At 36.3% G+C, this 24,950-nt stretch overlaps 1 protein-coding gene and 1 pseudogene across 1 annotated transcript; both read left to right on the top strand.

The window, feature by feature from the left end:
- The first annotated feature begins 10,990 nt into the window (after positions 1-10,990).
- On the top strand, positions 10,991-12,350 carry LOC148916872 (uncharacterized; annotated as a pseudogene).
- Positions 12,351-20,348: 7,998 nt separating this feature from the next.
- On the top strand, positions 20,349-22,708 carry LOC103331073 (Duplicated homeodomain-like superfamily protein). The gene is made up of 2 exons (XM_008233688.3): positions 20,349-20,913; positions 22,102-22,708. The coding sequence occupies exons 1-2, from the start codon at positions 20,549-20,551 to the stop codon at positions 22,427-22,429; spliced, it is 693 nt and encodes a 230-aa protein (XP_008231910.1). The 5' UTR covers positions 20,349-20,548; the 3' UTR covers positions 22,430-22,708.
- The last annotated feature ends 2,242 nt before the right edge of the window (positions 22,709-24,950 follow it).

Here is a 24,950-nt window from a genome sequence, read left to right as displayed (position 1 = left end):
TTTATAGACGTTGAGTCTGGTTTTTGTTGGTTGAGTTGTCTTTTTTTGCTGATGATTTCTCCTTCAATTTATAGAGAATGAGGTCAATTGAGTGTTGGGACCAGTAGCCAATTTGAAGTACCCACTTGCCATTGATTTTGGTGAGTGAGTTGCTGAAAATACAAGCAAACCCAAAAAAGTTGCTAAGAGGCTTAGATGAGAAATGACAGAAGTTGCCACTATTAGACTTAAAGAAATCCAAAGTATTAGTCCACTTGCCATTGATTGGTGAGTGACAGCCAAAAGTAGTTGACTAAAGAAAAAGAAATGGAGAGATAATGACCACCATCTCTACTTCTTTCTGTATTCATTCTTTAAATCCACTTGCTTTATTTCTTCTCTTCTTTCAAGCTTTTCACGTGTATGTTGAGCTTTGTCTTTATTTTAATATTCTTCATCACAAAGCATATTAAAAGGTTTCCATCCACCCATCGTTAGGTGAGTGTAATCAATTAGGATTATAAAGCGTTTAAAAAGATTTTAAAAATCTTGGTGTATTCAATTTGGATTTAAACAAACTTTAAAAGAAGTTTTACAAGTCTGGGTGTATTCAATTCCAATTTGTATGAACTTTTAAAAAGTTCATTCAAATATGGGTATATTCAATTAGGATTATAAAAAAGTTGAATCAAATCTAGGTGTATTCAAAAGGTCATATATTTTGAAGGATTTCATTAAGTGATAAATTTTCGTAGGCTTTAAGGGGAGAGCTATAAATAACAAAGGCCATAATAAATCCAACCTCCCCCAAGTATTTCATCAAACATTTTTCTCTTGCCCTAGCTTTTCTCTCTGCAACAAAGGACGAACAGCTTCCTTCCTCCATCTGTGAAGGTATGCTCCCTATTTTTTCTTCGATCAATACCTCGTTGGGTTTTTTTTTTCCATGATTTTTCTTCACCGTGTTTTTCTTGTTATTAGGGTATAGTTTGGGGTTAGAGTTTATGCTTGTTACTATTTCGTTAAACATAATTTTATTTCATGTTGTTGAAGGAAAAGATGTTATGAATTTGGCTTTTTATTTCATGTTGTTTAAAATTGTATTTCATGTTGGTACAAATCAAGTATCAAAACATCTCTTGAAATTGGATCACCATTAGATACATTGACAACAATGCTACTATATAAAATAATTTTACTTTGTATACTTTCCATCTATTTTATTCATTTATAATTTGTTACGTGTATTATTAACAGAGACATTGATAGGGAGGAATTTAATAAAGTCATGGCTTTGATGAGATCTCAAAGCAAACAAAACAAGGATGGCCACAGGCTCAAAGTTTCTGTAGAAGACGGAGGCCTACTTGAGCACTTCTTTGGCAAAGATGACAAAAAAAGTCTCACATGAAACATTTGAGTTTTTTTCCTCTGGCAATCAGCTGATCTTTCCCCATTTGTTTTCCTTCTATCTATTTCTGAATTTGAAGTTTGGAAAAAAAGCCATACAAATATTTAGAAAGTTTATTAAAAAAAATTATATAGAAGTCTTCTGAAAGTTTATCAAGTTTTATACAAATTCTAAATTTTCATCAAGTTCTATGAAAGGTGGCACTTAAACAAAATCTTTTTCAACGCTCTAGAATCCTAATTGAATACACCCCTTATTTTATTCTTCTTTGAATCAACTCACTTGTGATGAAGTCCGTCCCTCCATTTACGAAGTGAAACTTGATTAGCAGCTACTAAATTTCTTCTCCGAACATGCCTTGATGCATAATAAACTGGGAATGCTAGATTGATCCAATTGCTGCCAATTTCGGATATGTTGTTCCCCACATAAGTAGGAACAACATTCATGACGAACTTAATTCCATTTGATAATTCCATTTGAGTGATAGAAAATCTGATTTAGCATGGTTGCAACTAACTGGTCGTCACAGACTGCTGTCATGAATAGAAATTATGATTAATGCCCTGAAGATTCAATACTTGTGCAAATGATGCCAAATTTGGATATGTCATCGTAGACATCCAAATAAACAAATTTCATGAAGAACGAATGTTCATTTGAAGACTAGAAGCTGGCCCAAATTGGGCCATAATTAGGCCCGAATTGCCACTGTTTTCAGCTTTTGCTGCTGCTGGTATGCTTCTAATGTTTAATGTCGCGAGGATTCCACATTTATCCAAATGATCCCAAATTTGGATATGTTGCAATAGACATAGAAATGAACAACTTTCATGAAGGATGAAACGTGATTTGAGATATGGAAGTTGAAGTTTGGGCCCACTCCAACTGACTGCAGCAATGCATGTCTAGCCATATTTTGGCCATTTTAATGTTCATGGAACATTATGTTCCATTTTAGGCAAAAATGCGATTTTTGGTACAAACAGTTTCTTTTTTTGGCAAATACCTTTATTTTGTTTCAGTTTCAAGTTCATGCCTTGTGCTTTATGTTTGACTGGGTGTTGAAAAGGCTTTGCTCAACAAGACTTCATAATTTCCAGAGACGGGTGAGAAGTGGGTTCTATTGTTGACCACTTGGAAAGCGCTCTCTCTCTCTCTCTCTCTCTCTCTCTCTCTCCTCGCCACCTGTTTATGTCGACATGTAAGCCAAATGTTAACACTATTGGTAGTCTTGTGCTGCTTTGAAAGAAGCGGATAAGGTCAATAATAAGAGCCATGTAAAGGATGGAAAAAAGCGTGGTGGGCCTTCGTATCAAAAGGAGCTTTCGGTACAAAGGTTATTTCCGATGTTTTTATATGTACACATGTCATAAAGTCGTGTTTCTATGTCATGCCTACGTGGACTTTTAAATGTAAATTATTATAACTCGAAACTTTAATTAAAATCGAGTGCTGTCACCCCGTCTTATTTCCCCATTTACTTTATTTTCAAATTTTTAAAAACAAGTTTACCTTTTTGTAAAATAACTTATAAGGACTTAGGCCCAGTTTGGGATTGCTGTCACTTTTAAAAGAAGTTCTTCTGTGTTTTGAAAATAATTAGCTGTAAAGTAAAGCAGATCCATGTTTGGTAAACAATATTTTTAAAGTGCTGTTTGTACAAAAATCAGTGTCAAAATTGTTTGGTAAATTTTAATATAAAATTGTTATAACTGTGAATAATGATTAAAATAGACATGATGTTAAAAGTGTTATGTACTAATCATGTGGTGGTAGTGGTAGTGATGGAGTGGAGGTAGTGGTGGTGATGAAGGTGGAGTTGGTGGTTGTGGTAGTAGTGGTGGTGGTGGTAGTGGCAGCATGGTGGTGATTGTGGTGTTGGTTGTGGAGGTGGTAGTGGATGTGGAGGTTTTGGAGGAGGAGGTGGTGGTGGTGGTGGTGGTGGTGGTGGAGGTGGAGGAGGTGGTGGAGGTGGAGGAGGTGGTGGTTGTGGTGGTGGTGGCGGAGAATGAGGAGGAGAAGGATGTGGTGGTGGTGGTGAATATAGTGAATGTGGTGGTGCAAGTGGTGGAATTGGATGTGGAAATGGAGGTGGTGTCATTTTTAAAATGAATGATGGTATTTTGGGAATTAAAAAAAATCATTAAAAGTTCATCTCTGGTTCTTTTGAAAGCGACTTTGAAAAGCAACCCAAAATCTGCTTTTAAAACTGTCAAAAAGCTTTTTAAAATAATCGGGATATTTTATTTTTACTAAACACCTTAAACTGCTTAACTTTAAAGTGAAGCAGATTTTTGGCCAAAAAAGGCAATCTCAAACGGGGCCTTAGTAACCCACCTAAAAAAAGCTAGAAACTAAATTCATCTGAAGAGTTAATTCAATGTGAATTCTAACAACTTTAAAAAATTATATTATAATATTAAAAAAATATTTAAAATATCGTAAAAGAAAAACATTAAAAACTTGGAAAACCCATCATCACTTCCCATCATCACTTCCTTCTTTCCTAGCCCCAGCCAACAAGCCACCACCCAAATAGCACCAGCCATCTAGCAACCGCCATATACCACAACCCCAACAACACCCACCTGCCCAGCTAGCTCTCAAGATACCTAAGAACATTTGCAATCATGTTCCTTATTTTTTAGTTAAAATTTAGCTAAAAAATACACAAAAGGTATTTTAGAGCATCTCCAACACAGTTGCTATACTCTGATCCTTAGCCATTTTGGCTAGACTGAGGGCAAAACACAGCTCTAGCAGACTTGTTATTTGGCTCTCTATTTTGGAGAACTCCCCGTTTGAGTTTGGTGACTCTCTACAATTAGAGATGAGGAAAGAGAAATTGAGGGTTCTCTCCATTTCTTCCTCTTCTCTTTCCCTAGGCCCACAACCCTACCTCACCTCTTACTTTTTGATCTTTTAATGAACTTTTAATTTAGATAGGAGGAGAGATAAATAATAAAATATTAGAGATTAGCCAAAATAGAGAACATTGTTGGGAAAAAAAAAAATTTAAGTAGTTTGCTATAATAGCTTTCTAGCCATTTTGGCTAAAATTTAGAGACTCTCCTATAGCATCTCTAGCATAGTTGTTATACTCTGATCCTCAGCCATTTTGGCTAGAATTAGGGCAAAACGCATCTCCAATTGACTTGCTATATGGCTCTTTATTTTGGAGAAATCCTTATTTAAGTTTGGTAGCTCTCTATATTTATAGAGGAGGAGAGAGAAATTGAGGGTTATCCATTTCTTCGTCTTCTCTCTCCCTAGGCCCATAACCCTCTCTCACTTACTTTTTTATTTTTTTTTAATGAACTTGTGATTTAGAGAGGATAAGAGAGAGATAATAAAATAATATGGATTAGCCAAAATAGAGAACATTGATAGAAGAAATATTTTTTAAGTAGTTTGCTATAATAGCTTCCTAGTCATTTTAGTTAAATTTGGCTAAAATTTAGAGGCTCTCTTGGGTATACTCTTAGGAGCTCTCTATAAAATTTGAACTCCAATCACACTCCCTAGTTTAGGGAGTCATAAATACTATAATTATTTTTTAATTCAATATAATTGGTGGCTAAAATTTAGAGACTCTCTTGGATATGCTCTTAGGAGCTCTCTATAAAATTTGAACTCCAATCATACTCCCTAGCTTAGGGAGTCATAAATACTATAATTATTTTTTAATTCAATGTAATTGGTCCATCTCTATACAAAATAATATTAAAAAATAGTTAGCATTAATTAAAAGTTTAAAATTGACAGGATCCGCCCCGGATTCCCTCTTGGAATCCATGACGAACCCTCCCTTTGGAATTGTTTGCCCGTTTTGCGTTCACTCCTGTGATGGAAGGGCAAAGTTCCCCACTGCCTTGAGAACCATAGACTGGTTGACAAGTCAGCTTTCTTTGTGTGCGAGCGTGCCACTGCTAGCAAAACAAATTCTAGCAGACTTAGTTTGGAGTAGATAACTTGCGCCCCAAGTTACTGATTTCTGCAAACAAACGATTGTGAATTTGGGTGAGGAATATCTCCCAAGTAAGTTCTTTTTCTTGCCTCAGACGGGTGAGGACTTTAACAATTTATCTCAGTATAAACAGTATTACGGCGAGAATGGTTGATGGAATTTAAACTGCTTTGAATGATGGGATTTAAACTGCATTTTTAAGCCGATGGAATTTGAAGCTTTTTTAGCGAGCGCCTTTTACAAAACTATAACAATAAATACTCATGCTAGAGATGAAGATACAATTGGAACTCCATTTTGCTGGATGGGAGGCTCATTACAATTTGAAATGTCAGGCCGGATCCGAATTTGGATTGGAAATGTCATGGACTGGAATGTTGACAACTCTGATTGCTAAATTTCAACTTTAAATCGATACCAAAGGTTGGTTCTGGCAGAGCTTCAATGTACTTTAAGCTTTTGTGAAGTTTACAGTGAGTGAGCTGCGGCTTCTTGGGCGTATGGTCTCGAGGATTTCATGGGCTAGAGGCTGTGAAATTTGAATGACTTATTTTCTAAGTCCGAACCTTGGAATTCTAATCTAAAGCTGGTTTTCACTTGGAATTCAAGTGAGCTTCAGGCTGAGTTGTTTGTTTGTGTCTTGGCTCAATGAGCTTTGGCTGCTTCAGTGTTTTGAAGTCATTTTGAGTTTTTGTTTTTGATTGATTTTCTGGTTTTTTGAGTGTCCTCTACCCTGTCCACTCCTCCTTGTATTTATAGAAAAACTGTTTCTTCTCTGGAGTAGGGTGATTATGTTTTTTTATTGGGCGGCAAAGATATTTTCCCCCTTTTCCTCCTCTTCTTCAATTACAGGTGATAGGCTTTGGATAGGTGATCACTTCCTGTTTTTAGCTGCCTTCCGACAGGCTCCACCTTTCTGCTTATCCCTCTCGAGATTGTAACTGCGTATCTATCTTGGGAGATTTACCTTCTCTGTAAAAGACAGAAAAAATCTCTGTATATACATATATAAGGGGGACTTAATCTTCAGTTCTTCTTGATGTCACGAACCCTTCAGTCACTTCTTCTATGGCAGTTGTTATTGCGACTTTTTCATTTCGAGGCTGCCTTTGCGACTTTTCATCCTGCGACTTACGCCATTGCTGACTTTTATCCCGAGGCTGCCATGTCTGTTGTTCTCTCTTCAGTGCGGACTCCTCTTCCTATTATGTTGGGCTGTGAGGCCCAAACCAGCTTTGTTTGTTACGATGGGCCTTGGGCTGGATGTGTCAATTTTGGTCCAAACAGAATCCATGACGAACCCTACTTCCCATTCGACATCTACCGGATGTCGGACCCACTTTACCCATTTACCATATTTAAGCGGATAAACTGTTAGACTTCTACGAAATTTGGCAGAGTCTCCCTTATAATTGGAACAATTCCCAAATTATAGTACCTGCAAACAAGTACATAAATAACCCCAAATTCCAGCATACACAAGGTAATGGCACACACAATATATAAAATTAAGGAAAGGAGCCTCACGCCTTCTCCCTAAACTCAAACGAGCAACCAGAGCAACTAAAAGTTTAATTTACAACCCGAGAATAATTAAAGTAGGAAAAAGATAAAGAAGAAGTTCCTCTGAGTGAACAGTCGATCATGATGCTTCGATGTGGTGGTCTCGACCTTGGATATCTAGGACCCGGGGGAGCAAAACATAAAATGTGAGTGGACAAAAACAAAGTGTTTAACATAATTTATATGCAACGTAAATAACCCCTCCGTTTTAGAAAATAATGGCAAGCAACAAAATCCTTTGTTTGCGTACATATATACAAATTGATACTTGAAAAAAATAGTCCAATTTAATATACTTATAACAAAATATACGATAAAGAAATTCATTTAATTAATACTTCTCACTTTCTTGGAAAACATGAACTTAATCATTTAGTCTTTAATGTAATACCATATAATCGAAACTTCCAAAATAATCCCGTTAATGTAAAATATAAACATCAAAACCCAAAATATCATTTTTCTCCCGCGACCATACCCTTTCTTAGGCGTATGCTTGCAAACATAAAATGTCAAATAATTTGCAAATACCCAATGTCAATAAGTATCTACAAACTTGTACCGGGAAAGCAATCCAATCTGGGGATTGTTTGACTAGATCACATGGAAGAATCCTCAATAACCATGTGGCTAGGGCACGAGCCGTTCAACCGGGGTGCTGAGCTCCCAGACAAGAATAGTAGAATCCTCAATACTCATGCGGCTAAATTAAGTCCTACGCGAACAGACTGTCAGGCCAAGGGCTTATGAAACACCTCGCCAAGTGTGTCTGGGTTCCGACATATCCAAGTATCCAAGTGTTGGGGAGGTATATAGGGTGGTGCTAATAGCACTCCAATATAGTATATTCCATATCCCAACTCATATACCATACCCATATCCCATATACATAATATTTCAATGTACCCAATCCCATATACATAGACATTTGGATAATAATAGCGTCCATAACTCAATACCCAATATTTATACGTAATATAAATATCAAACTATCAAAAGCATAAATTCCATAACGCAAAATATTCTTAAACCCCAAATATCAAAATAAACTCCAATAATTCCATAAAATACTATAATCCACAAAATTAACAATATTATAATTTCATAAACTCTATAATCAAAATAATCAAAATTAGATAAATATGCAAGACAATCCATAAAATATTCATAATCAAACACATATCACTCAATCCATATACTTTAATGAAAACCATAATAACACTAATAATCCCTAGAAAACCCATGTCACAATCCGATAAAATCGTAGTCAAAACATATATCAAATCCCAATAAACCAAATAAGCCAAATTCTAAATCAAATCTCATTCATACATGCAATTCCATATTGGAAAAATAATGCTCATTTAAAACAATGTCCACTCAGAACAAGTCCACGCTGCTCAATCCCGAGAGACCTCTTCCTCTGGAATACACGAAGCAAGAGTACCTAGTTCGATGATTTTGGCTGAAGTCACCAGAAATCGCACAAATACCGCCGGCGACGAAACAAAGGTTTTGGCTCGGTTTCAGTCCAAAATCACAACCAAGTTTGGAGTTTTAACGTTGAAAATCGGTCATGAAGTTACAAAAATATGCGAATTAAATTATAGGGAGCCACTAGGAGTCTTTTCTCATTTCTCATATTTATAAGCTCTTAGAAGTCTCCCTATTTTAGGAGGTCGATAGGGAGCAGCATTGTCTTTTGTGTGCGAGACGGAGAGAGAGAACGATGACCCCTAACCCATATTTGAATTTGGGTTCTTTGTGTGTAGTGTGTGTGTGTGTGTGTGTGTGTGTGTGAGAGAGTGAGAGAGAGAGAGAGAGAAATCGAGGGTGGTCTGTTTTCTTAAATTTTTTCTCAAAAAAAAAAATTATTCATATTTTAATCAATTTAGTTTTAAGGAAGCGAGTCCCACATTTGCCACATCATCACTAAACAAATTCTTTAACAGCCATTCTAACGGCAGAACCACATGACAACAAATTTGTAAATATAGGGTACTTTATTGTTAAAATTGAGTTTTTAAGGACAAACATGCCTTAAGGGTGAGAATTCAGAGTACCAAACTGAAATTAATCCCAATCTAAACATGCTACCCAGAGTAACCATGCTCCAAGGCTGCAGATTCAATTTAAATACCAGTATAAACAATACAAATTTATAAATAAACCCAATCCTAGACATGTATTTATAAAAAAATCCAAGCACTATTTAAACATAGAAACACACCCAAAATCAACCCCAAAGTCAACTTTTTGGGTGTGTTTATAAATGGGTTTGAGTGTGTGTAATGATGGGTTTTGAGTGTGTTTATATGTTTAAATAGTGCTTGGGTTTTTTTATAATTTCAACCCCCATTTTGGGTGTTTTAGTGAAACCCTTCATTTAAATATGAATGGAAATTAGTCAAAAGGCCCAATGTTAATATTTTAGTTGAACACCTTGACAAAAATTCTATTTATATTTTTTGACTCCAATAGTTTAAATTAAATTAAAATAGAATACGTATCCATAAGACATGTTTGTCTCTGCACTCTCAATTTTAATGATTACACACCCTAAGCTTTTCAATTTTTTACAATTTAGTTACGGCGTTAGTCTTATCATTACAATTTTTATTAATTGTGGGTATGGCATATGTGGGACTCATCTTTTAAAACTTAAATGGCTTAAAACATTAAAAAATAATTACAAAAGGAAAAGATTTATAAACCTAAAATAAAACCCCATCAGCTACCCCCTTCCCCGATCCCCAATTCCTAGCTCCACCCCCACAGCCTCAGCCACACCACCCAGCACTACCCAACCACGAAGACAGAAGACGCCATGGCAGGACCTCAAGGATGAGGTCAAGCAAGGTTATGGACCTTGACAACCTTAAACCCTAACAAAAACAAAAAAACAAAAAAACAAAAAAACGAACATGAAAAACATAAAGTCTCCTTCCCCAACCAAGTCCCAGCCTCGCCGCCCAACCCGCCACTAACAACCAGCCAACCTACCCGCTACTCAACTCTCTTTTTCGCGCCCACTGCCTAGATTCATCCCCAAAAAGGCAAGGCCTTCCATAACCCAACCAAATTCGTAACGCCTCTTTTCCCCAAGCCCTATTCGTAGTGGCTTTCGACGACGCGGTTCAAATAAGCAATGAGAGGTTCAGTTCGTTACCCCCCACTGTCAGGGTTTTGATGGCTTCGGAATCTGGGTGGAAGGGTGGGGATGGGGAATGGTTTCTTTGGCATGCGTTTCTGCTGATCCGATTTTCCTGGGAACATAGAAAAAAAAATTTCGAATTCAATTTCTATTTTGTGTCTTCTTTCTTCGGACAAATCCCAGCTCTTGGTTCATGTGGTTGTTGGGTGGTGGATTTTCTTTCTCTTCCAATTGCAGAGGAGTAGCATATTGTGGCGTGGGGTACGTCCTGTGGTTGGGGTTGAGTTGGGGTAGTAAGAGCACTTCCAGTTAGCCGTCGTGGCGAGTAAGTAGTCTATTCATGTGAATAGTCGCGCAGAAAAAAATTGTGTTCCAGAATGCAAGAACTTGCCATGGCAAATACTATTCATTTTTTTTTTTCACAACTTTGTTTACTTAAACAATTAATTTGGATAATATTTTCGGATAAGATTTTTGGGTTCCTATGTGTCAATACTATTCATATCGGATCAGATTTTGGTTTCAAATTTCAGATAAATTTCAGATAAATTTCAAATTTCAGATAAATTTCAAAATTCAAATTTGAGATAAATTCAAAATGTCAAATTTGATACATTTCAAAATTCAAATTCCAGATAAATTTCAAATTTCAAATTTCAGATACATTTCAAAATTCAAATTCCAGATAAATTTTAAATTTCAAATTTCATGTAATTTCAAATTTGAGATAAGATTTTCACCCTCTAAAATTGCACGTGTCATCTCTATCTGCTTAAATTTTTCTATAAATGCAGAGGCTTAGCTCATACCTCTCACACCATATCTTCTCTACATCTTCATTTCTCATATTTTAGATTTCATTTATCATATTTCAGATTTCATTCTCTATTCTCTATTCTCAATGTCAGACGACATGGAAGAGGTTTTAGAGAGGCAAGAGCGAGAAAGGCGAGCAAGAATGCGTAGAAGAGCTGCAAGCAAAAGGGCGCAGAGAGAACTAGATGAGCAACTTGGTGTGGCCATTGCTTTGGAGGAAGAAAACCAGAGCCGCCGTGGTTCACGAGAAGGCCGGGCACCGAATGTGGACAGACATAGACATTCTCGGGGTAAGAATCTTATGGAAGATTATTTTATCCCACAATCTCTGTACTCTGATGTTCATTTTCGAGCAAGATATAGAATGCAACCCCATCTTTTCAATAAAGTCATGCATGATATTTGCAATTATGATGACTACTTTGTTCAAAAGAAAAATTGTGCTGGAGATTTGGGGCTGCTTCCCGAGCAAAAGCTCACAATGTGATACTGAATGTTGGCGTATGGGTCATCTGCTGATCAGGTGGATGAGATTGCCCGGATGGGGAAGTCCACTATTTTGGAGAGCTTAGTGCGATTTTGTGATCGCATGGAAAATCAGTACACGAGGACTACCTCCATGCAGACCTATGCCCAGGGACATGCAACGGCTTCTACAAAAAGCTGAGTCTCGTGGATTTCTTGGAATGATTGGTAGCATTGACTGCATGCACTGGCAATGGAAATATTGTCCATCTGCTTGGCAAGGGGATTATGGGAATCGGAAAGGGCGAAAAGCATCATCCTCAAAGCAGATTGCTGGTTTTGATACATGGGTTTGGCACGCCTTCTTTGGAGTTGCCGGCTCTCAAAATGATTTGAACGTCCTGGGTCAATCCCCGGTGTTCAATGATGTTTTGAGAGGTGAAGGCCCAACTATTACATATCAAATTAATAATACCGTCTACCAGAACGGGTATTATCTAGCTGATGGTATCTACCCGAGGTGGACAACATTTGTGAAAACAATTCCACATCCCCGATCCCACAAGGAAAAACTTTTTGCTGCCTATCAAGAGGGGTACAGAAAAGATGTGGAGAGGTGCTTTGGTATCCTTCAAGCCCGATGGGCAATTATTAGGGGAGCGGCACGTCTATTTGATGAGGAGGTGCTTAGGAGTATAATGATGACTTGTATCATCCTCCACAATATGATTGTGGAAGATGAGTATGATTATGATGCTGCTGAAGATGAGTATGAACCAGATGCAATGAACACCGCCTTAACACGAATTTATGAAAAACCTATGGGGCCAAATGGAGAACCAGTGCAACATGATCCGTTAGTTAGAGATGATAGTTTCATGCATCGGATGATTGAGCGCTACACGGAGATGCAATCGTCATATATTCATGAACACCGTCAAATGGACTTGATGGAGCATTTGTGGGCGGTGAAAGGCAATGAAGGACAATAAAGTAAAGTGAAGATGTGTTTTTAATGTATTATGTTTATGTTGTATTTTTAGTTATGCTTTGTTGTTTTTTTATGCTTTAGTTGTGGTTGGTGTATTTGTTATGCTTTGATTGTGGTTTGTTTATTTTTTATGCTTTGGTTGTGGGTTGCTATTTATGTATGGAATGTTTTGAATAAAAAGGAATGTTGTTGAATATTTTCTTCATTCACTAAAAGAAAATGAATACAACTCATAAAATAAAATACATGAATTACAACTACTTTTTTAAACAAAACAAAAAATACAATGAAATGAAAGGCAAGCAAACTAACTTAATGGTACAATGAAATGAAAGGCAAGCAAACTAACTTAATGGTTTTGATCATTTAACCAATCCGTGTTGCTAGGTCCATCCTCACGAAAAAGTCTTCGTCTCATAACATCCCTTCGTTCTAACTTCCAATATTGTTTTGTTTCGGGGGACATAGGGTTGTATCCATAGCCATGGTTTCCTGATCATTTTTTTCAATCTTTCCTTGGCGTACATACTCCCTTTCTTTTGCATATTCTACTTCCATTGCTCTATCGTGCTCTTGTTGTTTCATATCCATTTCAATTCTCATGGCTTGCATCTTTGAAAGCTCCTCCAAATATTTAGATGTATTCTTGGTAGAATTACTCCCTCTCTTCGCCTTCGCCGCCTTTCTCCCAATAGGCCTCGGCTCTTTTTCGAGAGGTGAGTCTTGACTCATCGGGGAATCCATAGGTGAATCCGATGTCGGTGTCTCATGGAGTGGCATCTCGTTCAACACTATCGTTGAACCCGTTAGAATAATTTGGAATCTCTTACAATTCTTCACCACCTCCCAACATAGGGTATGGTTGAAACTTTTTTCCCTTTGCCCAGTAGCACCAAAAAACATTTGTGCTTGCATAATCTATATATAAAAAAAAAAAAAAAGGTAAGGCAATAAACTTTATAAAATATTGGCAATGCAACAAGTATAACAAAAAATTAATGGAAACACAAGAAACTTTAAAAAATATTGGCAATGCAACAAGTATAACAAAAAAATAATGGAAACACAAGAAACTTTAAAAAATATTGGCAATGCAACAAGTATAAAAATAAAAATAAAAAAAGGAAATACAAGAAACTAAAAAAAATATTAGCAATGCAACAAGTATTAAAAAAATTAATGGAAACGCAAGAAACTTTAACCATTTATTAGAAATGCAAAACAAAATATAAATATTGCAAGAAACATTCATATTAATATTGGAAATACAATAAATATTAACATAATATATAAATTGCAAGAAACATTTAAATAAAATATAATATGACATAGAAATTAATAAAGAAAAAAATTACAAATAATTTACCTCACTGCTTAGGTTTTGCCCGCTTCTATGGTTGTTCATCGCTTTTGTCAAGGCATCTCTCCACTTTCCCAACTCTTTATTAAGAATTTTCCACCTACTAGATAATGCTTGATCCGTACGGGTCGAACCAATTACCCTTTCACAAAAATCCTGATGAATTTTTTTCCACATATGACAGAATTTGATCTCATTGCCCATTACGGGACAATGACTAACTTGGAGCCAAGCCTCACACAAGCTAATATCTTCCGTCATGCTCCATGCTCCTCCACCGGTTTCACTAGAAGAACCCATAACTTGAAAGAGAAAAAAACAACTTGAAAGAGAGAAAAAAACAACTTGAAAGTGAAAAAAATTTGACTACAAAGTGAAAAATAGTAGAATGAGAAGAAAATGTATGAAGAGTTGGTGTTAAAAGTGAAGAGTATTGGTTGGTATTTATAGAAAAAAAATTCAGTATTTTTTTCGTATTTTTTTAAATTTTTTCCTATTTTTTTCTATTTTTTTGGCCAAAAAATTGCTGCCGTTAGATTCTTGGAAAAAACCAATCGGGCGCCAGGAGCTTCAGCGTGGCATAGAGCCGTTGGGGTTCTTGTTTGATTTTTATTCTCGAAAAAATGGCTGCCGTTGGATAAGTTTAAAAGCGGTCGGATGGCCCGACATGCGACATGTGTAATCTTACCATTGGCGGGAGCCTTTGGCGCGCGTCAAATTTTTAAACCGGTAGCGTGTATTGCACGCGCGATTAAAAATTTAAGCAGTGCGACGTTAGCTCAACCCGGTGGGCTCGGGCCACCTTTCCCTCGGGCTTGCCAGTTAAGTGGCCCCACTGTTTGCCATGGCGATTGTTGTTCTTTGGAAACTTGTTTTTGGGTTTGCCCCCAACCCCCTTGGGCCCTCTGGTGGCAATGCTCGTAGAGGTTGGAAGGGGTCGGGATGGGGATAAGGTTTTATTATTTTGTTCTTAATTATTTTTTATATATTTTATTAATATTTTAAGTCATTTTAGTTTTAAAAGATGGGTCCCGCATATGCCACGTCAGCAATTAATAGAAATCTAACAGTAAGACTAACAGCAAAACCAAATTGCAAAAAAATTGAAAATTTAGGGTATGTAATGGTTAAAATTGAGAGTGCATGGATAAAAATACCTTACTGATAAGAGTTCAAGATACTAAATTGAAATTAACCCTAAAAAAAAGAATATAAAACATATTTTTTTCCCTAGTTTACTATAAGGATGATTTTATTTGAACCCCACAATCTTCTCTTTTGACCCCACATACTCTTTACACCCCATAACATTTTAATGAAATTTAAAATTACTCTATACACCTATTATTTCTTCCTAAATTACCCTCTGTTTGTGCCAAAAAATCCACACGCCAGCCCATTTTTTACAAAGGAACCTGAAACAGAAAAACAGAAGACTGGGCCTTGACTCCAAAAGCAGCCCAAATCAAACATTAAGAGGCCCATGTCTTTTTGCAAAATTGGCAGAGGTTAGAAGAGCACAAAGAACAAATAAAATCATCACCAAGCAGGTCGATAAAATTCTAAGAAGAATTAGATCGGACCCAGCTTTTAAATTTCTCACCATTGATCTCAATTCCAGAGTGCAAAGTCAATGGATTTTTAAAGTCTACTCACAAGAAACCCACGTGACTACCTGACTTTGAAAAGTCAACAATTTCAATTATTACAAGGGACTTGACGGGAAATTAATGAAGGCAGGTTATACAGGATGACTTCTCCAGTATTTACAGATCAAGGAAGAAGATCAAAATCCCTTTCTATATACAGAAAAAAATATGCATCAGAGCAGACATCATTTCCAAGGGATAAGTACACTACATTTTCTAAAGAGATAAGTAGGGAGCAAAGAGTTGTTTATCAAGAAAAGAGAACTAACCATCACGGCAGATTGAATTCTTACAAAGAGCAGTTAAAGGTCAAAAAAGGGATTAGGTTTTCTTTTAAAAACAGAGAATTGATCACCATAAGAACTGACTGTTGATGGCCTTTTTGACAAAATAGATAAAATTCCCCTTTTCTTTGACATTTAATATAAAAAGATCTTGCTTTTAGAAAATCTGCCGCCCATTATTAAAAGATTAGAAATCTCACTCCAGCATTTTCTATAAATATGAGAGGAGGTGAACAGATCAAAGGACAACCAAAAAATCAATCAAAAACAAAAACTCAAAATGATCACTTGATCTAAAAAAACCTTCAAAAACATTGAAGCAACCAAAGCTCATTGAGCCACAAGAAACAAGTTAGCTATAAATTTAGAATCTCTAACTTTAGTTCAGTTCAGAGAAATAGTCATACAAATCGAAATTTCTCTCGTTATAAATTTGGTTCAGCATAAGCCAAATCAAGCAAAGTCTGGGTTTTTACAAATATGAAAACCTCAACAAATTTATGGAGAGCCCTGATCAAGCGAGAACATGTACTACTGATGCGGTTCGGCTCGGTAATCATCAAATCCACCATACGCCTTCGGTGAAGAGGTTCCAATTTTGCCCTTTCAAAAAGCCATCCAGGGCTTGAAATAGATTAAAGTTCTGCCAAACTCGAACGTTGGTATCGATTTACAACTGAAACTTGATAGTTAAAGGTGTTGATAATCCAATCCAAAGATAGACATACCCAGTCCGGCCCGGATCGGAAGAGTCTATCCAGGCGAAATTGAAGTCCAACGCTTTTTTTGTCTTTTTTAGAGTTAGTCTTTCCTTTTGAGTTTTGTAAAAGGCAGTTCTGCTTGAAAATAGTTCACTTTCTTATCATTCATTACAGGCGAACTACCAGTCTCTTGTGAAAAATTGTGAAGTCCTCACCAGTCTGAGGCAAGAAAAGAACTTACTTGGGAGATATTCCTCACCCAAATTCACAATCGCTTGTTTAGAAATCAGTAACTTGAGGTGCAAGTTATCCATTTTTAAAGAAGTCTGCTAGGGTTTTTATTGCTAGTAGTGGCACGCTCATACACAAAAGAAAGTTAACTTGTTGACCACAAATGGTTTTCAAGACAATGGGAAACTTTACTCTACCATCACAGGAACAAATCTAAAACGGGTGAACACCCTCACTAACCTAAAAACATCACACACTTTTTTTTTACACGTCATCAATTAACCCCCATTGATCTATAAAATCGTGTGTATCCCTAAACCCTATCGCAAACGACACTACACCAAAAGGTGGCAACTTCTACTGCACATCACCTTCGAAACGCCAAGCTTTGAACTCCAAGGTCTTGAAGAACGACGCCACCAATCCAAGGTCATGAAGAATGCAGGTAAGCCTTTTATAATGTTATGTTTATGAGTGATATTTCAGAAATTGGATATATTTTAGAGTATAGAGATGTATTCATGGTTGTGATTTTGTTCAAAATGTATGTATGGGTTTGAGCCTGGTCTTACAAAAATAGCCATAACTTTCGGTGGGTTACCATCGTAATCGTTTGTGTTTTCAACAATAGTCTATCGAATTTGTTATTGAGTTTGTACTTAATATTTTTTTTTTCATATATGAAGAGGACTAGTAGAGGTACTATTGAGGTTGCATCATCTCAACCTGATAGAGAGCGTCCCATAGCCTCAACCAAGAGACATAGAGTGGCTAGGTTAGCCTCTCAAGAGGACCAACCCTAGCATGGTCCCCCAGACTACTCCGAGGATACTATAGAGGTTTAGAATGTAGCTGCTACTCTTGATACTAATGCTGAGGTAGATGCCGAACCTACTGAGCCATCTCTACCATGACATATCAACGTTGTCATGTAAACTTAATATTGGGTAAAACCATAAGAACCCAATCCATGACCCAAGATCTTGAACTTCATGATTTTCACAATAGCATTAGGCGGAAATTCAATTAGACTTAAATTACATACATACCTTGAATGATTAGTTTTCTACCATATCAAGATATTTGTCTTGAGCGATCCGTAGGCGAGCCGTCAGTGTGGAGGAAATAGATTTCTCTCTCTAGCCTTTTACACGTTTAGAAAACCCTAATACGTGTCTTCATCAGTGTACACATAAGATGAGTATGTGCACTATTATAAGCAGAGAGAGGACCCATTTCCTAGTGAAGCCCATAATCAATTACCACCCATCACGGTAATAATAGGAAATTGCTTCTCTTTATTTGACCAATATAATTATTATGAATAATATTTATTAAACCAATTAAACAATTTATTTACCACATAGGTCACTTCATGTGGGCCACACAGAATATTTATAAAATATTCTTACATGTCACGGATAACTAAATTGTTAGCATGGTTGTATTAGAACTCATGGTACTTTGGTTGTTTTGAGAAATTTTTTTATGTTTGTATTAGAACTCATGGTACTTTGGGTGTTTTGAGAATTTTTTGTCGGTGTTCCACCAAATTATAATGATGCATTCCGTTTTTAGTAGCTTTGTACCAAATTTTAGTATTGTTTGTCGATACTGTTCCACTAAATCAATAAGGATCTATTCAGCATTTATGGTCTAAGAGCATCCACAATAATACTCTCTATTTCTTAGCTAAAATTTGGCTAAGAATATAATAAAGCTATTTTAGGAGCTCTCTAAAAAATTTTAACTCCAACCATACTCCCTAATTTGGAGAGTCATAAATGCTATAACTCTTTTTTGATTGGTCCATCTCTATTAAAAAATAAAATAAAAAATAGTTAACATTAAATACAGGTTTGAAATACTCATTAAATAAAGTAGCATTAAATTATAGGGAGCCACTAGGAGTCTTTTCTCTCTCCTCAGATTTAGGAGCTCCTAGAGGACTCCCTATTTTAGGAGGTGAATATGGAGCGTGGTTAGAGTTGCATTTTTATGATTATTCCCTAAAATTTGTCTAAAGATGTGGTTTAGGGAGCCCATTATAGATGCTCTAATGTCTTTTTTATTTATTTTTTAAAAAGTAGCAAATGGGCTTTATAACAGTAGGAAAGCATAAGAAAACGGGCTTTATTTTAAAGGGAAAGATACATCTTCAATATCAACTTTTGACAATACAAAAATAATAAGTATCTCAAGTGTCATAAATTTATAATCTCTTCAGTATTAAGGGTCAATGTATCCGTAGCGAGTGCATTTTCTTCAGGCATTATGATCACTGTATCCGTAATAGCTACATTCTCTACTCCCGAAAGTTGTTTAAACTCATCCACACACGCTTGGTATAGTTCAGTCATACGATACCGAACCCATTCCCAGGAACTCCACTGTATCCTAAGTTAACAGTCGATCACATACAACCAAATAGGTTCAATGTTTCAGTAGAAGCCCACTGAATTTTCCAATTGCATTTGGTACTGGTCTGCCGAACATAAGTAGCGATTACCATGCAACTCAACACTCGAAAATGCCAAAAAAATTAACTCATGCCTTATTCGAAGCCTCCCTAACTTCAGTCTCACCCTTCATGAATAAATAATAGGTATGTTTTCACAAATATAAGCGTATAAACCTTGTTGGGGTTGTAGGAACATGATGGTTTGACAAATAAGTCTGACTAGGGTTGCAAGAATGCATGTGGAGTGTAGTGAGCAAATTTAAGTTTTTATTCTTAACGGTAATTATATATTAGGGTAAAATAGGTTATTCATGTTTAAAATCAGTGTAGGGTCAAGAGAGCCGATTGTGGGATTCAAATAAAATCACCCTTACTATAAATATGATTCTCTTTTATCAATAAATATTTATGATTTTAGGCTAAAAAAATATTTACGATCTTTAAGGATTCAAAAAAATATTTATTTAGGGACCTAAATACTTACATGTGGACTATGGATGAAAAAAATTCTTTAGCTTGGATTTCCAAAGGAATTTCTATTTAGCCTAAATACAAAGAGGAGTGGCTTCTCACAAACACACTACTAAAGGATTTTAAAATGAATTTGACTGCCTTAAAAAGAAACTCAACTACACGAGCAAATTTTATTGATAACAAAAAATGATACACCTCGTTAAGAGGAGATAATGAGCCATATACCCCTCAAACTGCATCTAATACATAAGATAGAAGCTAGTAAAAAAGGAAAATAATAAATAAACATGCAATGCAAATACAAAATAAAACTATTTAAGTTGCACCTTTCAAGTCTTTAAAGAATTAAAAATAATTAATTATTCATTTATTATTGATATTATCAGTTAATTTTTTATTATTTTTTGGTTGTGTGTAAATACTACATCACATTTTTTATAAGTTGAAAAAATTCATATGGGCTATAACATAGATTCGTTCCTGACTAAAGGTGTATGTGATTTGAACCTGATATTATTTGTATGAAATCAATACTCTTTTTCATTCGCCTATACCCTATTGGCCAAAGGAATTTCTATTAATCCACCTCAGAAGCAATTTTCTATTAACGTAAATTCCTTTAAAAAAAAAAAAAAAAAAAAGTAAAAGAAGCAAAAAATAGCCGCATACATTTGGCACTAGTACAGCTCGAAACGACATGAAACAAATAGTAAAACACCAATAAGGGAAAAAACGTGTTGATTTCGAAGTCTGAGTTGGTCTTTAGACTCTCTCTCTCTCTCAGCACCCAAAAATTATAAAAATATCGCGGCCTTCACAATCCAAAACCTCTCTCTCTCTCTCTCTCTCTCTCTCTCTCTCTCTCTCTCTCTCTCTCCGTCCTCTATAAAAACACAACCTCTCCAAATCTCCCACCAAACCCCTACATGCGAAATCTCCAAGAAACCCCGTCTCATCAGTCTTCCTCCTAAACCAAAACCAAAACAGAACAATAGAAATTAAAAAAAAAAAAGAAAAAAAGAAAACCAAAAAACCACAAATGTTCCAAGAAACGGCGCCGTGTTGGTCGAGTATGGCTCAGTCGGCGTCGGCTCCGTGGACTCGGTTCGAGGACAAGCTCTTTGAGCAGGCGCTGGTCAGGTTCTCCGAGGACTTGCCCGATCGGTGGGAGAGGATCGCCGAGGAGGTTCCAGGCAAGACTCCCGAGGAGGTTCTGGAGCACTACGAAACTTTGGTTCACGATGTGTTGGAGATTGACTCGGGCCGAGTCGAGTTGCCGAGTTACGCTGATGACTCGGTGGTCGGTTGGGATACGGCTAGTCAGATCTCTTTCGGGTCCAAGCTCAATAAGCATGGCGAGCCCGAGAGGAAGAAGGGGACTCCTTGGACTGAACAAGAACACAAGTAATTTCTGAATTTCTACCTTCGTTTAATTTTTTATTTTTAATTCTGGGAAGAAATTTAGCATTTGGGTTTTGCTTTATCGTTCCTTTAATCGAACAATTCAACCAAAGAAAGACAATATTTTGGTTTTCATGGTCATTTAATTAGGTACTTTATCGTACCTAATTTGGGTTTTGCTGGATTTATTGATTTTTGCTTCTCCAAAGTGTACAAATTCTATGAATGATTTGTATTTCTTTGTTTCTGATTTTCATAGTCCACACCTCTTTTGGCCTTCGTTTGGGAGTTGAAAATTTGAGGCAGGAACTCTTCTGCTTCTTTTGTTTATTGTAATTAAAATTTCTAAGTCAAATAGGAATAGCCTAAAAAAATATCTATCAGACTTGTAGCAGTGGGTTTATTTCAAATGTCTCAAATCTTTATTGTTTTATTATTCAAAGTAGTATTGCGGTAGATTCTCTACATTGCTGTTTCAAAATTTGAGTTTGTTGGGTTCTTGAAAAAGTTTTTGCCAAACTGAACCGAAGGTAGAGTTCATTAATCACATATGATTGAGCTGGCAAGCCCCTATTTAGAATGTGATTTTGTTGCTAAAATTGGAATGAGGATGCAACTGCTGTTCTGTATTCAGTCTAAAATCATTTCAAGAGGACATATAGAAGACCAGATGGCAATGGAACTCTTCATTTGGGGATTTCAAGTAACTGAATTTCGTGCTTCATACAAGCTATATGCTTGTAAACTGTTGAAGTCACTTTGTTGTTTTTTAAATAATCCTTGTGAATTATGGAAAAATAAATGCTTGTAAAGTTACCATGTTGACTTTAGAGACACAAAAGAGTTTCAATATGATGCTCTTCTGGCATTTGAGTGTTAACTTATTCAGTAATCTGTAAGGTTTACATAATTGAATCATTTTTCATTGATAGGTCATCGATACTGACAATCCTTAAATCTGTGGTTTTATTCTCATGATAATCTTATATTTGTTTTGGGTGTTGATGGTGCAATTATATACTTATAATTTCTGCATATTTTACTTTCCCGGAATGGGAAATATGTTGTATTACTACTACAGATTTATAGATGATGCAGTTATCTTGGGAGATACTGATCCAAAATTACATTTCTACTTGCCAGTTTAATTCTCATGTTTCAGCACCTGATTTTCTTTTTGTATTCTAACAGGTTATTTCTAATTGGACTAAAAAAGTTTGGTAAGGGCGACTGGAGGAGCATTTCGAGGAATGTGGTTGTGACAAGAACACCAACCCAAGTGGCTAGCCATGCCCAGAAGTATTTTCTTCGCCAAAGCTCAGTGAAAAAGGAAAGGAAAAGATCAAGCATTCACGACATAACCACTGTAGAAAGTAACTCGGTAGCTGCCCCTGCTGATCGAAATTGGATTCCTCCACCTGGTGTTCCGGCTCAACAGCCTCCATTGCAACAGCCGCAGGGTCATTTGCCTGACCAAGGGGGTTCAATGGGGTATCAAGATTTTGGTTATCCGATGTAAAGATGCATTACAATCTCTTGCTGAATACTCTTGTATATAGAGGAAGTGACCTGCTATGACGAGTCCAATTTGTAAAGTTCTACATGTTTTTTGTTCTCTTTTAGATGGTAGGCGATTAGGAGAGCATTGTGAAGTGAGTTTGAAAATTTAGGTTCTGTTTCAAAGTCTTTTGTGAAGAAAAGTATGAATTAATGGAGAATAGATGGGATCGTGTAGGAAATTACTATTTATTCATTCAACAGCAATAGAACCTCTTTTGCCCAGTGGCTTTTTCTCTGTGTTGAAGGTTTTTATTAGCATTATCAACATCCTTACTGATATCCAAACGTCTCTGTTATGGCAACTCCTTTTTTGTAGATATTTGAACTCCAATTTGCTCTGACTTTCTAGTTGTCTTCATACTGAGAGGTAGATATTAGCAGAATCTTAGGGCCTGTTCGGTGGTGTTTTTGGAACTCGTTTTCTGTTTTCATTCTCAGAAAACACCTGAGATTTGCGTTAGGTGGCGAGGTTGAGAGAACGCAGAAAACGTTTTCTGAATCCGTATTCAACCTTTTAGTTATAATTCTGAAAACATCTTTTTGATGTTTTCATTTTAAGAGAATGGATTCAACAAACAGAGCACCGCCACCCAGTCGAACCCAGAGCATCACCACCTGTACCAAATCGAAAATCAAATGCCACCATCAACAATATACATACCAAATTGAACCACCACCATCAAACCCAACCAATCTGCCTATCAAACCCAACAATATACATACCAAATTCCAGAGAGATGAGATGGGCTTTTGGAGAGAGAGAACGAGAGAGGTGGGGGAGAGAGGTATATTTAGCAGAGAGAATCGAGGTTCGGAGGAAGGAGGAGTGGGTGCTGCGGCATGAAGAGAGTGAAAAAGAGGGAAGTAAGAAGAAAAGAGAAAGGAGAGAAGAGGAAGAAAGAAACGGGCCTGGGATCGGGAAGGAAAGGAAGAAGAAAAGGGGAAGAAGAAAAGGAGATAAAAAAAAAATCTGAATTTTTTATTCGTTAAATTATACATTTTTAAAAATTGTTTATAATAATTTTAGCCTTTAAAAAGTATCAGAATTAAAATAAAATAAAAGAATTAGCAAAAATATACTTAGGGGTATGTATTCAATTAGAATTTTAATAGATTGTAATCACATGATTTTAATGTAATTGATTTCAGCAGGATTTGTAATTACAAGATTTTACTTATGATTTTAATAGATTGTAATTACATGATCTCTTTTGATTCACTTAAGAATTTTTTCTATTCTCCAAAGAATCAAAAGATTTGCTCTAGAATTTCATATGAAATAAAAATTATATAATAACATGAATTAATTATGTCACATGGATTAATAACCAAATGATAAAAGTAATAACAATAATGTCATGTAGCAACTAGACATGGCTTAAGGAAAACAAAGTTATTCAAGACGTAATAAAACCCATTATTTTTCATATAATTTCATAAATAAACTTTCATGTTGTGTAGTCTCGGTGGTTCTATATCACCTCTCTTTGGTCTTTATCAATGAAAGTTCATCTTTATCAAAAATTAAAAATTAAAAATTAAAAAATTAAAAAATCGTAGCACAGTGGTCCTTTTCTCCCAAGTGGGACTAGAAGACCCAAACACTACGCATTCAAACCAAGAAATAAAGCATCCTAACGCAAGGATATTTCCTACTGATGAACTTCTTCTAGTCATTCCACCGTCAACTATTTATTAGTATTATATATGTTGAGGCCCAAAAAATCCACAGTTTAGCCCAAATAAATTCTTGGCCCAATGCGATACCTTACCGAGAAGAAACCCGATTTGGGCACGCGGAAGTTCATCATATGCGCTTGCACACATGCCACGCCAAGCGACATGCCACGCCAAGCAAGGAATTATTATTCTACACCTAATCATGCCATAAGTTTAAGTGGGCCCAAGCCACACAAGATGCCTGAGGTTTGCTTGAGTGGATTGTGGTATGAATGGTAATAAGTTGTCATGAAGCCCATTGATGAGCCAAGAAATGGAGGTTTCGGGTTGCTTGGGAGCCTCGGAACCCAAACCAATTTCTTAGGCCAAACATGTGGGTGAGCACAAAGAGAAAATATCCCAACCAAAATAGCCTATTGACTCAACCAAAAAGCTCAACACCTCAAGCCAAACCTTGGTGAAGTTGACCCATTTATTTGATAAGCCAATCCATTGTTCTAGAAGGCCCACATAAATAAAATATAGACTTGCAAAACCATCAACACTTTGCTGGAAAACAGAAGCCATGAAGGAAAGTCTGAAAAGCTACTGAGAAGCTCCAGCACATGGGAGGAGCAGGTTTCAAGCAAAAACTTCCAAATGACCAAGGGACATTGGAGCACAGATCACCCTTTGAACCAGCATGCATACCTATTTCTTTTCCTCATCAGACCTAGCCTTGGAAGATGGGAGAAAAGAAGGAAAAAGATGGCTGAAAATAGGAGTCTAAAACAGCCGCGGGAAAGGGGGCCTTGAGCTCC

Source organism: Prunus mume, linkage group LG5 (genome assembly GCF_029339155.1).
Source record: "Prunus mume cultivar Tortuosa linkage group LG5, ASM2933915v1, whole genome shotgun sequence".
NCBI classification, from domain to species: Eukaryota; Viridiplantae; Streptophyta; class Magnoliopsida; order Rosales; family Rosaceae; genus Prunus; species Prunus mume.
Note: the sequence above shows the minus strand (reverse complement) of the source record. Positions and strands in the feature narration are given on the sequence as shown.

What these genes read in the sequence shown, in the direction of transcription:
- LOC103331073 (XM_008233688.3), top strand. Translation starts at nt 20,549, where the DNA reads ATGTTCCAAGAAACGGCGCCGTGTTGGTCGAGTATGGCTCAGTCGGCG. An exon ending in TGGACTGAACAAGAACACAA is followed by an intron (nt 20,914 to 22,101) that starts GTAATTTCTGAA and finishes GTATTCTAACAG; the next exon opens with GTTATTTCTAATTGGACTAA.